The 16,960-nt window shown below is 39.5% G+C and overlaps 1 protein-coding gene across 5 annotated transcripts; it reads right to left on the bottom strand.

Annotated features, from left to right (window-relative positions):
• Positions 1 to 271: 271 nt before the first annotated feature.
• GLT8D2 (glycosyltransferase 8 domain containing 2) lies at positions 272 to 15,552 on the bottom strand. 5 transcript variants are annotated; one of them, XM_031050031.1, is made up of 11 exons: positions 15,216 to 15,552; positions 15,062 to 15,145; positions 13,166 to 13,210; positions 11,627 to 11,722; positions 10,151 to 10,319; positions 8,538 to 8,655; positions 6,872 to 6,956; positions 4,349 to 4,461; positions 3,555 to 3,721; positions 1,530 to 1,642; positions 272 to 840 (listed from the first exon to the last, which is right to left on the bottom strand). In XM_031050031.1, the coding sequence occupies exons 2-11, from the start codon at positions 15,063 to 15,065 to the stop codon at positions 668 to 670; spliced, it is 1,083 nt and encodes a 360-aa protein (XP_030905891.1). In that variant the 5' UTR covers positions 15,066 to 15,145; positions 15,216 to 15,552; the 3' UTR covers positions 272 to 667. The 5 variants fall into 5 exon arrangements, with proteins under 5 accessions (XP_030905891.1, XP_030905892.1, XP_030905893.1 ...); XM_031050032.1 differs by having other exon boundaries at positions 15,062 to 15,127; XM_031050033.1 differs by lacking the exons at positions 15,062 to 15,145; positions 15,216 to 15,552 and adding an exon at positions 14,123 to 14,269.
• Positions 15,553 to 16,960: the final 1,408 nt, after the last annotated feature.

Below are 16,960 nucleotides of genomic sequence, written 5' to 3'. Positions count from 1 at the left end.
TGAGGAGCTGTTGAAGGAACTGGGGGGGCGGGGGGTTAGTCTGGAGAAGGCTCAGGAGAGACCTAAGCACTCTCTACAACCATCTGAAAGAGGTTGTAATGTGGTGGGGTCGGTCTCTTCTCCCAAGTTAAGAAGTGATAGGACAAGAGGAAACGGCCTCATATTGCACCAGGGGAGGTTTAGACTGGACATTAGGAACAATTTCTTCATAGAGAGTGTGACTGGCATTGGCACAGGCTGCCCAGGGCAGTGGTGGAATCACCATCCCTGGAAGTGTTCAAAAACTGTGTAGATGAGGCCCTCAGTGACATGGTTTAGTGGTGGCCTTGGCAGTCTTGGGATAACATTTGGGGCTGATAAAGGTCTTTTCTGTGTTTCTACCGTCAGACATTGGAGTCTCACTTATAAAGACCTTACATTAAACCACACTACTTGGCACTGAATTTCACCTCTGTGAACATTTAATAAAAATACATTACTGTGGAGTAAACTTGTTTCCTCACTTTACATGAAAGCCTGTTATTCCAGCCATAAGCACACAAAACTGATGGTCACTCACCTAGTTAACAGATCCTTAGCTTTCTAAAAAATCAGTTAATTACACAACATTTTGCATCTCAAACTATTACGTACTGCAGACCATGGGTACGGTGCAATGGTTTCCATATTAGCTATCAAGCCGAATTAATTTGAACTTCCCTGATGGGTCAGGAATAAACCAGTTTTCCCAGAGATCAGTGTGAACGCTGGGATAGTCCCAAGGTTTGTATCTCCCATTCCAATGAAGTAATTTCGCTTCTTGAAGAAAATGCTCTGAGTAATGGGCATCAGGGCTCCACCCTGCATGAGTAGATTTAAAAAAAAAGTTTAAAATTCCCATTTTTCATACTGAAGGCCCTATAGAGTGAGATATACTCAGTGGGTGTTTTAAGAAGTCTTATTAGTGTGGTTCAACCTGTTAATAGACAACTGGTTGTAAGACAGAGTAGCTGTTTTCAGCTTCATGCCTCTAATGCTCCAGCAAAAATCTCAGGAGTTTTCCTCCTTCTTAACATTTTAAGATCTTGGCATAGCTGGGGTTAAACAAAAAAAGTCCTTTCACTATTCATTCTACTATAGCAGCTGAGCCATTGTCTCATGACAGGATAACTCACCATTGCCAGGCAAAAAGTAAATACATTCTCAAAATGCCGAGGAGATAAACACTGACAGGCATCCCACCATCTCCCACCACACCTTCTAAGAGAGGGTCTAAGAGAGGGTCTGATTGGTATTCAGTCCCTCATTTTATTCAACTCTTTCATACATTCTTCCTAAACTTTATGACAATACAAGTTAGCTGATCTTCAAGCATGTAACTTTGTCCTAGGTATTTGTTTCTTTTTTTTCCAATCCAACTCAATGACTATTATGGATCTGAGGTATGAAGCAATGCACTGACGTAAAGTAACATAAGGTCCTGTGCTGGAAGCCTACAGACCACTCACTTTATTTAGTTCCAACTGCAAACAGTAGGAAGTTAAACTTACCAAGATGCCTTATGTGCCACATAGGATTAATAGTGGAATACTTTCCGTGAAACACAATCAGCATTGGAGAGGTTGCCACACCTCCCCCAAGGGTGCTGCTGTAAAGGTTTTCCCTGCAAAAGGGGGAGAAGGGAGGGAGGAAAGAAAATATTCAAAATTTCAAACACAGGTACAAATGGCAGAAAATTAAAAAGAAGCACCCTGTCAAAATTGAAACTCATTTTGAACAGACTCAGCATACTCCTTCCTACTGCTCTCAATTGCTTGTCTTTGCAACTCCAAGTCCTGTTGAGTAACTCATTGCTACCAGGCAAAACAGGAGTCAGACCCAGCTGAAGCCAATCACTTCTACTCACTGCTGACAGTCTACTCAGCTGATAAAGCTTACAGTAGAAAAAAAGCTGTTAACATAAAGGAATTAAACATAATTTACACTTATTTCTTAACGTACATGTTTCCATATGTTTCATTCCCTCTCTTCCCCTCTCTTAAGCTTTTAGACCCATAAATTAACTTCCAATTTTGCGAAGTCCAATTACATTTTTCAGCCTGGAGAAGAGAAAGCTCGGGGCAGACCTTAGAGCAGCATTCCAATATCTGAATGGGTTTACAAGAAATCTAGAGAGGGACATTTTACAAGGGCATGTAGTGATAGGACAAGGTGGGGATGGCTTTAAACTGAAAGAGGGCAGAGATTAGATATAAGGAAGAAATTCTTCACTATGAGGGTACTGAGACACTGGCACAGGTTGCCCACAGAAGTTGTGGCTGCCCCATCTCTGGTAGTGTTCAAGATCAGGTTGGATGGGGCTTGGAGCAACCTGGTCTAGTGGCAGGTGTTCTTTCCCATGGCAGGGGGTTGGAACTGGATGAGCTTTAAGGTCCCTTCCAACCCAAACCATTCTGATTCTATAAACAAACAGCTGAAGGTCATCCATTCCCTATGAATCCTGTGATATATCCAGGGCTAGGTTGAGCACAGTCCCTGTAAGGAGAGGCAGCAGTATGCTGAAGGCCTGGCCGGCACATGATTGAAGCCACTCACATCTGGGGCTCCATGCCTGCCACCCAGCCCCATGAAGAGGAAATGTGGGAAGCACCGAGAGATGTGTACAGAGAAGAAAAAAAAGATGTGAACCTTCCCTTCAAAACTGGGTTTTGACTGCCAAGCAATTTATTGCACTGTCATTTCGAAATCCAGCTAAAAATAACAGAATGTGTTACTAAGGTATAAAATCAACTTCATAGTGAAAATTTGCAGCAATATTCAGGGAGGGCTTTTTCTCTTAAACACTCTTAAAAAGCACGGTAAGAGCTTGTCACAATATATTACACAACCAGAGTAAGTGAAAGACACATGGCTTTTCATTCCTGCACATGCTTACCATTAATGAGTCTCCTCTGCTCATTTCTGAAACTAACAAGTAACAGTCCAAGGGCACAAGCTATTCAGTTTCAGTTCAGCCTTACTATATTTAAACTTAACCCTTTGTGAAGAAAATAAATGTCAAGTTTGCAAGTACAGGTCACCAGTGAACTAACATAGGAAATAAAAAGTAATTGTTTCATTGTGTCATGACTTACTCATGGTCAATTTTTGTTCATGTATAGAAAAAAAAAATGTGGTTTCTATTAGTATTTAAGAAATACAGTGTCCAGTCAGTCTGGCTGATGTTACAATACAACAGACTCCAGACAAACAGGGAAACATTCCCCCTTTAAACAAGCCTCAGAAAGAGAAGATCCTAAGTGGTTTCATCTCCAGTGTGGTTGGTTACCCAAAACAAGAACCACGTGTTCTCAATGTCCCTAGAGATTAAGCATGGTTTGTGATTAAAGACTAAAATTCCAGGTGGCCATTTCCTGTTACACAACTGGTCAGACTGAAGCAGGCAAATTCTGGAACACGAGTTACTTTGATGAGATCTCAAAGAAAGACTGCTATAAAACTTTTAAGAGCTTTTAAACAGAAAATTAAACTGCAAACTGAGTATTAAAAGTGCAAAGCTAGATTTCTACACGTACTCCACATTTCTTTGCATCCACTTTTCCAATTGCTTTGTAATCCGTTGATGTTTCCATTCGGTCATGTTAGCAACAATTACTCCAGGATTAAAGGAGCAGGTGCTGGGATTGATGCCAAGATCTCTAATTGCTTGCTTTCTGTAGTCCAGAAATCCCATATACGTGTTCTAAGAAATAAAAAAAGTATGTTTAGCCCCTATGAATCTCCATAAAGATAAGCTTAAATGCATCTCTATCACTCACATGGAGACTAAATATGCCCTCCCAGAGCTGAGTTTCTAGAAGGTGGTTACTTGTCTTCATTTCCACATCACACAAGGTTGAAAGGCAGGATACTTCCAGCTACTGAATTAGTTTCTCCACAGCATTATTCCATGGGAGCTTATTCTGAATGATGTAATATCACACTTGTACTGTTGTAATGCCAGGGCATTCTGACAATTCTAGGGAACTCAGCTTAGGAATTAGCCTGTAAACTCGTCTTCCCAAGTCTCATTCCCAACTTGACTAATAGAAATACCATCCATTCTGCCTTCATTAGTTGTTCCATATGTGCTCATGATCTACTGACAGCAAAATAGCAAACATAATTTAGTAGAATCTTAAGAACAATAGATATTGAAATTATTCCAGGAAACAACTCTGCAGAGCATTGCAGAGTTACTGTAATTATAGTAAACTATTAGAAAACTACCAAAAAAAAATATAACTTTCACTTTGTGGAAAATATATCAAATCACCTTACATTTGTAGGCCAATACATTCACCCTTAGAATTCCAAATTGGCACCTTACCTGCATCCCTACACTTCTAACCATTTCATGTGTGGAAGGCAGATCACAGTCATCTGAAAAAGCTGCAGCATGTCCAGGAGCCAGCTTAGTATCGTAGAGTTCCTGGATGTCACCTGATTGCAGAAAGGTCAAAAGCATAAGAAGAAACCTGCTTCACTTATACAGAGTGTGTAGGATAACTTCTGTTCTCATGCATGTTACTTAGAAACATTCCAATTTTAGGATTCACAGATATTCATGAAGACTGAATTTTTTAATATGGGACAATTTTTCAATTTTTTCCTGTACCTGGATGTCTGAGGCCTATCTTTAGATATCATCAGTATTCAACATATCATATACTAAATGTCCAAAATCAGCTACAGCAGCAGCTGATTACACTGTTAAGAAGCCTGGTGTCAAAGCTCTGCATTCACAGAGCTTGCCCTTGGACAGGGAGGGCATATACAGCTTCTCTGAACCTCTTCAAGTCTCACAAAAAGCACCATTTCAATCTCTGGCACAGATCAGGCTTTTCCTGATTTTATTGTGTTTATACCTCCTGCTAAAATACATGGATTCCCAGCACTGGCCAATCGAAATGTGCCTGATATGCTTTACCATTCCCCCTGGCTTCCTGACCACCCAGCTGCTTCCTGATGGAGGGAAATAACACAGTGCATAGCATCTCACCCATCGCCTGAGTAGCAGGTGCCCTGATGTGTCTGAACAGTTTTCGGGGCAGGTGAGAAGCACAGTGCTCCAACAGTAATGGAATGAGTCTATATCCAAACTCCCAACAGCCACCAGCTTTCCTGCTAGGCATGGGCTGGTCACAGATAAGAATCATCTTGGAAGGCCACATATGGCCCAGCAGCCTGAGGTGAGCTCATTCAAAGACTAGTAACCAAAAATGTTTTCCATACTATAAACAATGAAACTACTACTTATGAAATAAGCAGAATTTATTTACTTATTTGTCTGAGCTCATCAGCTGGGTGGAAAACTTGGTTTAGGATTCATGTCCCACCAAGAAATAGAATTTGAACTAACGGGGCATTTAATTGTTAAAGATCAACATGCCTTACCAAGAATTTTCTCCTGATTCTAAATAGCTTCTGCTTTTCAAAACAAAAAAGCAAAAGAAAGAGAGAAAGCAACAAAAAAGGAAAACAGCTTTTAGAGAAAAGCAGGAAAAAAATAAATAACCAATCAATTCTGGGCTGAGCCCCAAGTTCAGCATGTTTCACTCTTACTGCTTTGCAGAAAGTAATGACCAACAAGTGATCACAGATTTAAGCCCCCAGAACCCCATTCACTTCCACTACAGAGACATCTGACGGAGAGCACAGTCTCACATTAGAGCTAAGACATGGGGAGCAGCTGCCAGAAGAGGCTTCCTCCCTCCACCTGGCTCCCAGATGTCTTTCTTCATTCCCTTCTTCTGGGCCCTATGACTGCGTGACCCAAGGGTGAGCAAGACAGCCTGGCTGAAGCCAAGGAAAAATAAACAGGAGAAGAAAATAAAGGGTTGGGTTTTCTTTCTTTTTGTACTGCTACTCTTCTGCCAGGTCAAGCAGCTGAATCAGCCTATTCTGCAGCTACACAACAGTAGATAGGACACGAGTAACAGGAGCTGCAGGGGACAGGAGAGGCAGCAGCCTGCCATGAGGTGTAAGATGAAACTAGGTGCAGCTTTATCCTGTGGTTCCAGAAACACTATCAGCTGACAGAAGCTGACACCCCTCAGGAAAGGGAAAGCCCTACCACCCCTCTTTCAGCCACACTGCCTTGACTCCTTCCAGGGAACAAATTCAGGCTGAAAGCAATCACAGTTCTGGTGAATGCCTGTGTAGGTGCAAGGAGAGATCCAGAAGTGGTGGGCTCAGCCTGCAGTGCTCATGAAATTGGAACATAAATGAAGACTTCAGAACTTTTCAGAGAGTCAAATATTGCTCTTGCCAATTGGTGAAAGAGAGAACAATAAAACCAAAAAGCAGAGATAGCCACTGGAAACATGCATGTTGAAGAATTGTCATTTGAAGCCTACTGCAAATTAAAATGAGATGGGCAGAGCAGATTGGTTTTATGAAGTGACCAGTATCAGCCCCTTTAAATGCAGATGTTATGAAATCTGCTACTATAGAGAAAAAACTGTAAGAAGGTGCAAGAGAAGCTGTGGAGAATAAAAATTCACTTATCTTAATGTTCTTAGCATTTGTGGGAATTCAAATGCTAGCAGGAAATGCATGTCACATACTTCATAAATATGGCAGCATCTAAGTGAAATCCGTATCTTTCAGCAATTGACCAGATTAAGTTAAAATGAAGCCCATGCATACAACTTTGATCAGAATCAACAATTCAACAGAGACATTCTACAGACTTTCCTTTAAAACCAAGGAGATTTGTAGCTTCCCTGAGCACAACATTCCTAGCAGCTGCCTCTGTTTCCATTATATGTCGTATTTCCAAATGACTGTAAAAGCAGCAGTAACTCTAATTGTAATTTTACCAGAAACTGTCTTTTGGATGACAGCTTACCTTGAACAATGATATCATCATCCAAATATATGACTTTCTCATGCTTCTGGATAAGCAGAGGAAGATAAAATCGAACAAAGTTGAGCTATTAAACAGAAAGAAAGGTAAATGCTAAGTGGTAAAGCTGTTTAATGAAGTCGCCTCACATTTCTGTCTCTATTAACAATTAAACTGTTATTTAACTGTGTAATTAAACTAACTAAGCTAAATTAAATTTCTCTCTTCATTGAGGACTAGCCACCAGTCATTTGCTTTCTCCTCCCCAGCTTTAGCAGTATCTTTAGAAGTATCCTGAATCCATTATTATTTACCCTCATTTATTTACTATGGCTCTAGCAAAGCAGCCCAAAATAGCTGCTTCTTCATAGAATCACTTAGAATGGAAGGGACCTTTCAAGTTCATATTATCTATGCCCTCTTCTCAAGCAGGGTCCATCTGAGCAGTCTGCCCAGGATCATCCCCAATTAGGTTTTGAATATGTCCAAAGATGGAGACTCAACAGCTTCTCTGAGCAACCTGCTTCAGTGTTTGACCACCCTTACTATTAAGAAAAAAGAAAGAAAAAGGTTTTTTTTTGTGCCCAGAAGAAATGTCATGTGTTTTAGTTTGTGCCCATTGCCTTTTGTCCCACCCTCAGGTATTTATGCGCTGATAAGATCCTCCTGCGTCTTCTCTTCCCCAGGCTAAACAGCCTCAGTTCTCTCAGCCTCTCCTTATACAAAAGATGCTCCAGTCCCTGAGTCATCTTTGCAGCCCTGTTTTAGACTGACCCTAGTAAGTCTGTAACTTTCTTGTACATGGGAACTCAGAAGTGGACACACTGTGTGAAAATAATGCAACATTTCTTGTTTGTTCTGACTGTAACTCTTACTAATTTAATCCAATGACTGTCAGCTCTTGCACGGGAAGAGATAGTGAGCAATCATCCCCCATCCAGTCCTCCATGTCACTTAGTTCTGCAGACCTCTACTTTCACACTAGAGGTCACATTTCCAGGCTAAACAGTTTTAACCCACTGATTCCTTGCATGAAGGAAGAAATTCTATAATTAAATGTGTCAAAGGCTCAGAGAAGGGCAGCAAGAATAAACATTCTGAACAGACCTGAACATTTTCCAGTGGTGCTACATCTTTTCCAGATGAGGGGACAAAGACTGCACATAGTACTTAGGATGAAGGAAAACTATATATTTGTATTGTGTTATAATAATATTTTCTATTTTAATCCATATTCCTTTCCTAATAATTTCTACCAGCTGATTTGCCTTTTTCTGCCAGTTAGTAATATTTGGATTAGTCATTAGTTTCTGAATTACCCATGGACATGAGCAGAATGCAGCTAACTCAGCATCATGGAAGCACAAAGAACACTATTAGGTTCTCTCTCTCTAATAAACTGTAAATATATTCTTAAAGATATGACACATTCCAATCATCTGGTTTATGCCACCAAATACTGAGGTCCCAGCAAGACAGCTAAGTTGTAAGGAGCTTGCTATAGTGCACTCTTCCTTCTTGAGTGAGGGCATAATTTTTGGACTAGATGTAGCTTCTCTGACTTACACCCCACCCCCCATGTAACGGAACAGAATTTCTGGTACATTGTAAAGCTTTTAATAAGCATTAAGAACACTCAAAATTTGTTACGTGGTATTAATTTACTCACAGGCTGCAGTAGCTCTGGACGTGATGCATCTTGTCTGATTTTTCCTTTTAGTACCATAGGGTTGAATTCCACAACCTTAAATTTTATTTCTTTCAGTTTAGAATTTTCAATCCATCTTCTGTGATAAAAAAGAAGCAGTAAAAGAAATACTGAGTATGTAGCAAGTACTTCCAGTATTAATTTTGCAGACTCATAGGAGAACAAAACTTGAAAGCTCACTTGATCTATTCTGTCCAAAGACAGAATCACTTCCGTCAACAGCTATTGCACACATACATAAAAAAGCAAAACACCCCCCAAAACATCCTACCCCACTGCCAAAACCAGATTCCACCTGTTGCCCAAACAACTCTTCCACCATCACTAGCATCAAATGCTATTTTTCTAGGCTTTCCTCCTATAAAGACCATTTTTTCATATCCTATCTATGTCTTTAAAGCAGAGGTTAGTTTTCTCCCTTTCACAGTTTTACATCCATCAAGATGCCTGTCCCATTAGCTCCTAACAACATTGTCTTTAGACTTATTTTTCCATTGTTGTGTCAGCTTTCTTGACAGCATTGCTTATTTTCTCTTCTGACTTCTCTTTTAAATCCTTCCTGAAAGCACCTAGAACTACCCACCCCATTTCTTCTGATGCATTAATAACGTCTGCAAGATCAGAAAGTTTCCTCATGTCTCCTGTCATCACATATATTGACATGTATATCCACTATGATGCACACCTTATATAATTCTGCAGTTTTTCAAACAAATGCTACCCAATTCCTGCTTCACCCCGAGCAAATACAATCAGCTATTCCCACCTTGTCATTACCTCTACTGAATTTGATCACATTGTACAGTTCATTTTTCCAATTCATCACAATTACTTTGTTTTCAGCTCTTGTTCTCAATATACCTGCTGTCTGTTTTCCAGCTTCATGCCAACTGAAGATTCATAGAGAACATCTTCCATTATTATCTAGGTTACTGATGAACTAAAACGCAAAACCCCCTGCGGAGCTCCACTCATAACAGCTTTTCACTTTGACACAAAATGTGGGTACACAGGCTACAGAAGTGGAGTAGCCAGAGGTGAGCACTGGTAAGAAACTGCTTTAATTTTGATTCACACCTTCCTCCTCTTTTAAACAATATTTTCAAATTTTAACACCCAATGCTTTCATTACAAGCTTTTTGGTGTCTCTATTTGTAACTTTTAATACACCCTCTCAGCTGAAATTAGCTTTAAACATCAAGTTTTTCTACACTTAAGCTGAAGACAGTGACAGATGATAGTGCAGTGTCACTAAGTGGGACTAGCACAAGCATGTATATACTTATATACTCCAGACTTTCTGCAGCTGATCTACAGCAGGCAGTTACAGACATGAGCTGGCTATTTCACACCCTTCTACACCAGGCAGTGCCTTGCGGAGGGCAAAACGGTCCCATTTCCTAAACATAGAGAATCCTGGGTATTGATACTACTGGATATAGCACTGCTTAGTATAGCACTAATTAAAGAGAGAAACATTTACCTGAAAAGTCCTCCAAAGTCTACATGCATGTTGAGGAACACAGCAGCCTGGTTCTAACCACAGCATGAAACAAAATAAGGCTGGTATTTACCGAATATGTGGGATGGTAGTCTTCAGCCCAACTATGTAGAACAAAACATTAGCCTCTGTGTTGCTGTAGATGCTACTGATTGCTGCTACAGCTGCCCCCATTCTCCCTGCAGCAGCGCAGATTACAACCGGGATTTCTTCTTCCATTTCCTCAGGACTTTCCAAATCAACTACAAGAAACAAAACTATGCATTATAACAGAAAATTAAGAATCTTTTTATATCCGATCTGGATCACAGGAACAAGTATGTAGTTCCAGAAGAAGCTGAATCATATCACATTCACCCCGTTTCCTTACCACATCCTATACACATCCACATCTGGCAACACATACAGCATGAGCTTTCACTGTTGGATGTCTCCAAACAGAATATATAACAGAGTTCTTGGCACCTTCTACTCAGAGGCACAGTTCAGCCTGTCATCCATGCAGATGCTTATTCACATGAAACCCAAAGAAGTTCAAATACCTTTGAGACTTCTACTTCTCAGTTATATACAATATAAGGTGAACAATAGGTTCCAAAATTATCAAAGGAAAGAGGTAAGTCAAAGAGATGGTGTAATTGCATGAGCTCCACTTCTTTGGGAAGCAGGCCAGAAAGAAATAGTGCTGAATTTTATAGCAGCAGAAAGTTGCTAATGATAAAAAAGGGAAAAAAAAAGTCTAGACAAAATTGAATCATAGAATAAACTAGGTTGGAAAAGACCTTTAAGATCATCAAATCCAACCATTATCCCAGGACTTCCAAGACCACCACTAAACCATGTCACTGAGGGCCCCATCTACATGGTTTTTGAATCAGTTCACATTACTGCTAAGAAAGGTTTTTATCCCTAGCACTGATTAACTTACAGAACTTATATGGATATATTTATACTGGTTAAAACATAACATTAAACTCTTAACAGTTGATATACAACAGAAATACACTGAAAAAAATAGTTTATAGCAAGACAGAGTTTGTTTATATTGGGAACAGTGAATAAGCTATTAGTATAAAGATTTACCACCAGACCAACCACATCAACCCTAGTGGGTTTATGTCACTATAAAAATTCCAGCAAAAACTTCTGCTGTAAGTCATGTCAAGATCTGATGATCTATCTGAAATGAATTGCTAGGCTAAGAGCACTCCCACAGGGACAAGTTGTGATCAAAGTTTATTACCGCTCAACAACTGCAATGCTCTTCAGAACAAATAAGGATATACTCCAGCTTTCATCTACATCAGTGACATCTGGATAAAAATCTGAATCAGAATGAGAGTTCTTAGTCATCACTATCAGTCTCCTACTATTTTATTCAAGTAATTCAGAAGACAAAATTCTGCATCCCAGACCATATGCAATAGTGTGAATAGTTCATCTACTGCAGGGAAAACAGGATTCAGTAAGACAAAAAAGCACTGTTCAAATAAGGAAAAAAGGAATATAAACCAAGAGCATAAATGAAACAGAAGTACAAGTCATTTACCTGTTTCATTCTTTAATGCAGATGGCACTTGGTGAACTTTATTATACAGAATGGCACATACAGTTAAGACAAGAAGTAACAGTAAGATCTGGTTAACTGAAAGAAAAGGGAGAATTTGGTGACTGTCAGTATTATAGCTAATTCCAAGCATCTTTTTAAAACCAAAATCCAATTTGTAACCAGCACATAACATAACCTGTGTTTGCAGTGTTTATCAACTTCTGCTTTCTCATTATTCAAGCTAAAAAAAATTATGGTAAAAAAAAAAATTGTGTATCTCCCCCATTGCAATAATTTCCAGTTATCTGATTTCCATGAATAACTTACTAAAATCACCAAGCTCCTAATATATATGGGTTATCCATACTAGGAAGTTCACACTTTTCTGAGTTTTACCAGAGCCAAACTCTCTTTTCTTGACTAGCTTGCTGTTTCTCATCACAGGACTTTAGGAGTTCATTATTTTTAGCTAGCCCTTTCCCTCTCTCAGGCTTCCCTGATAAAGCTTCAAACACAGGAGATTTTTTTTTCCAATATCGACATTCAGATCTTCAAGGTGTATTTGAGAAAAAAACTCTAAAAACCTAGAAAAGAAACCCAGCATGCTATTAAAGCCAGAAATGTTCCAAAATACTTGAAAACATAAATATTTTGATGTGATTAATTAGTAAAATCAAAACAATGCAACAGCAAAGACCTTGCTGTATACTGTGATCTGCAGTTCCTACCACATTGTCTTGTACAAGTTTAAGTCATTCAACATACACCAACAATAAGCATTTACCAGAACAGTTCACTGACTACAACAGGGAAGGAATGCATTGCTATCATCAGCAGTTACCTTGATAATGGGAGGTTTGTCAGGGTTTTTTTGCATTGGACACTTTTGTTACTTTTGCACCACTATAAAAAGGATTTTTAAGGTGTATAAAAGAGCAAAGGGAACAGAGTTTTGAACTACTTCAATCAAAAGGGCCAACTGGCCAGAACTGGGCATGAGAATAAACTGAAACTGGTAAACATATGTCACCAAATTCGCACCCATTTAAGCCAGCTGATGAAAGAGCCCATTGCCTTTGGAGAAATGTGGGTGCATAACTGCAGGCACACACTGGTCCAGTTTCAGTCACTGATCCTGACAATTGATGAAAGCACCAAATTTCTTGGGACCACACCTCATTTGCAAGTATGAGCAGTGTTAATGTGCAGAGTTCTGTAAAAAAAAAACACAGCTTCAGCGCTATGGGCACAACCCACATGAAACCAGGAGCTATCTGCACTCTTAGTGGGAAACTGCAGACCCCTGTTGTCATGCAGTAAAGCAAGAAGTAATTTGAAATTAATGGGATTTATGGCTGTAATGATCTGACTTAGTTAACAAGAAAAGTCTTATCTGTATACTGAAAGGTAAGCATAATATAGCAAAACTAGTAGTATAAATTTGCATGCAACTGTAACGACAGTTGCATGAGAAATTGCCTTTGACATCTCTGTCCTCTTTTAAAAATAGATATTTCAAATGTTTTTAATCTGTCTTACTTTTCTTTAAAAGAGCCATGTGTCCTGTTGGATGAGAACTGTGATCTGTGGTAAAATAAAAATAAACAATTTTTAAAGGAGAAAAAATCATTAACATCAGACGTGAATACTAGCAGTTATATCAGGGACAAGGGTTTGCACCACCAAATTTTACTACTGACATGGTAAAATTGAACTCTATCTTTGTAAATAACTCATCTAAACAAATAACTAACATTCTGGGTTAGAACTATTATGTATGTTAATTTAAGATACTAACAGGCTGAAAAGAACGTAATTTTAATAAACCCATCCAATCACCTACAAAGAAGTATTAAAACACTCCACTGGTGTAGTTTGTAAATACATTTACCTCTGATTTCACTTAAAACATAGTGATAAATGCTAATCTGGAGTATGTTTCCAAACATATGGGAATCTTATACTGCAGCAGCATCTTTCAGATTCTCATAAAATTGCAGAGCAATAGTGAAAATACTTTCTAACAGCAATACACTTCCACTAACAGAAGGTGGGGGCGTGGGGGGGGAAGAGCTTATGCAATGTGGCTTGCATTTAAGCACATTATTTGTGATGCTGAAGAAAATGAGGTAGCCTTCCCCAGAACTGTACTTCTAAACTAGGCCCAAGGGTGCCCATGACTTTCTGCCTGAGATGTCAAGACAGAATCTCTAAAACACAGGGTTAAGAGAAATTAAAATCACTGGAATTCTGAACCCAAACCTACTGTTAACAAAAAAAAAAAAAAAAAAAAAAGAAAAACCAACCAACCAAACCACAAAAAAAAGCAACAAAAAATACAAAACCAGCAAAACAAACAAACAAAAAACTGACCCACCAACAAACAAAAACCAAACACCAGACCAAAAAACCCCCAAGCAACTCAACAGTAAGAAACAGCACCAGAAGTTGGTGCAGGGGGTGTGGGGAGGGGGAAATGAAACTATGTAATCTAACCTTATGCAATGGTAGCTGTATATAAGAGAGAAGCCAATTTTTCCTGTTTCCATACATCCAGATATGGACACATCACAGCATACATAAGGATATATAGCAGTTTCTATGCATACATAAAAATTATTCAGACTCCCTGAGAAAGCAGACGAACAGCAAGAATTCTTGAAACCTGAGTCACGAAACTGACTGCTTCTCAATGGTTAATGCTCAAGATCAGGCAGCATCCTAAATTAGTCTCTACTTTGACTAAAAAGTTAAATGACAATAAAAATACATTAAAAAGCTAAGATGTGCCTTTGTTTCCACACCACTTGTATTGGCACATATTTAGGTAACAGATAACTAAATCATACTGAGAGGAATATTTCTAAAGCTCTTTCGAATCTGCAGCACTTATCTACATTGCAGCAGCCCATTCTTTTCATGTGGCATTAATTTACACAGACAGGAAATCAAGCTTATTGGTCAAAAAAAACCCAAACCCCATTGCCGAGAAAGCCTTTCTCTCATGCATTACATATAAGTATTGTCTTCTTATTCATTGTATATGTTTACTCATTTAGGCAAGCAGAGAGACAGCAGAATCCCCTATACTCTCGGAGAAACTTTCTAACCCCACTTTAGCAAATCACAATCTTCCACTGATTTGCATAGAGCTGAGTACTATCTTTTAGTTAACACTTATAATGATAGTCACAAACAGTACTGATGATCATGGCAAGATGAAAGTTGGGTAGTCACAGCTTCATGATACCTTCAGAACTTATTAAATCAATATAAACTAAACAATGTTTTAAACTTTAAGATCCAAACTCAGACAGACTCTCATACAAGTTTGAGTTCTAAAACTACAGCATTCCTAAGTCTCAGAAACTCAGATTGATTACCCACTGATTTTTAAGGAAAGAAAGGAATATTTGTTCCCCTGCAAATACTTACTCATTTTTCCCTGACTGTAGACATTAATTCCTGGAACCTGGCAGCCCCTAACTCAGTTGCCAAGTCCTGTAACAAAATGAGGGGCTGCAGAAGGGAAAGCTCAGAAACAGTGACATTACTGCTTAGATATTTCCTGCTTAATTAGTCTTTTTACCTCTTCAAAGCAGCACAGTATTCGGGACTCCTCTCTCCTGAAGAGCTGTAGAGCTATTTACTGGGATCCTAAATAGCCCACAGATGTAAGCACTCTTGCCAAAGCTTTCTTGACCATCAACCTCCTTTGAAGTCCCCCGCACAAGGGCCTTACAGGGCACAGTAACAGTTTTAAGATTCAATTCCTTTTTCAGACTCTTCAAAGTTTACTTTGGAGTTGTGCTGGTTTTCTCTCTCTGCTGCTGAGGAATAGCACAGGGTCCAGACGCTGCACTGGAGGAATGAGAGCCCATAAACCACTTCCAGATGTGTAGAATGATGATGCAGCCTCAGATCTGGCAAACTTGCCTCAGAGCTTCAGCTAGCAGATTGCAAACAAATCCCTTAAGACATTTTGTCTTAAGGGGTGGAGGAAAGAGAAGGAAACAAAACCTTCCCGAAGTTACTTCAACAGCTTAAGTTGCAGGTTAGCCTTCTAGTCATTATTTTATGGTCAATGTGAACAGATCACTAGTGTGCAAGAGCCAAACAACAGTATGCCAAAGTTTTTACAGTGTCTGTTTGCAGAGTTCCTGCAAGCCAAAAGCCAGTTAAAACTTGGAAAATTCAACTCTGCACATGCATTTTTACTCGAACCATCTAATTTCCAAATCCCTGAGCAGTCAGGGGAACCTGAATCCACAGATTTGGTTTAGATTCAGAGGGATCTTAGATAAAGGCAACCAGCACATGTTGATACTTTGCCTCCTAAGCTCTCCTGAATGCTGTTGTGGTTTTATTTCTACACCACTTATTTCATTCAGATTTTCTCCCTCTCTTCTAAGGAGCCTCCCTTCTATACAATAATGCAGTTCTTTTACAAGACTTTAATGAATACAGGAAGGAGTAATAGTCATCTTCAATTCTAAACTATTTTAGCATGAGACAGTGCAAAACTTAAAAATCATTCAGCCAGTCTTAAAAATCTGAAAATATTTTAAATGAATTTTTTTGTTCCATTTGCAGGAACTGAGAAAGTGGGTTTTCAGTTGCATGTCTCAGACATGCTGAACTGTATTACTTGTGTCTGATTTCGTACAGAAATCCAGGATTTGCAGAGCTGCCTTAAGGAAAATTAAATGAAGAGCTATACATGCAGCTATGGGGTTCATGTAGCTGGGCACAACGATTAGTAATTTGCTTGTACTACGTTATTTTGTTTAAACTCCTCAGCTTGTGTTCACCAAAAATCCACCCTTGCTGGTTTTATTTACCTCCCATCCGTGTCTCTCTGCATCTGAACAGACCCAAGAAGCACACGGGTGTATGAGCCTGCAGCATTGGGACTACCTAGCAGCAACGCTTACACTACTGACTACTCAGTAGCACCTTTAGATCTCCTTCAGCCTCAGCCGGTTTTATTCTCATTTAACACCCCCCTCACACAGGAAAGAGAGTAGCTTCCATCCATCCTGCAGAATGAGATCTTCAGGTTTACTCAGATTACTCGCCGTTAACTGTAGAACTGAAACCTTCGTTTCTATTCTCAGCTCTCAACGGCAACTCTTTTCTTTCTCATATGCGTACCTCGCTGGCAGCACACCTCACCTACCACCAGCAAGTTAAAACAGACAAAAAACGCTACACGTTTCTGAGGGTTTGAAGGCACAGCTGGGTGTCCTAAAATGAACAGCCGTGGTGACCGAGCATCTCAGAAGCTGGTGCCCTGCAGGCAGGCTCGCCTCCGCCAGGGGCCCTTCACAGGAC

This window comes from Melopsittacus undulatus, chromosome 5 (genome assembly GCF_012275295.1).
Source record: "Melopsittacus undulatus isolate bMelUnd1 chromosome 5, bMelUnd1.mat.Z, whole genome shotgun sequence".
Taxonomy (NCBI): domain Eukaryota; kingdom Metazoa; phylum Chordata; class Aves; order Psittaciformes; family Psittaculidae; genus Melopsittacus; species Melopsittacus undulatus.
Note: the sequence above shows the minus strand (reverse complement) of the source record. Positions and strands in the feature narration are given on the sequence as shown.

Bases quoted from the DNA above. Each gene is read 5' to 3' on its own strand.
- GLT8D2 (XM_031050031.1), bottom strand. The intron at 4,462-6,871 runs GTAAGCTGTCAT...TTCTGCAATCAG, and splicing joins TGATGATATCATTGTTCAAG to GTGACATCCAGGAACTCTAC. The intron at 3,722-4,348 runs GTAAGGTGCCAA...TTTATTTCTTAG, and splicing joins TTAGAAGTGTAGGGATGCAG to AACACGTATATGGGATTTCT.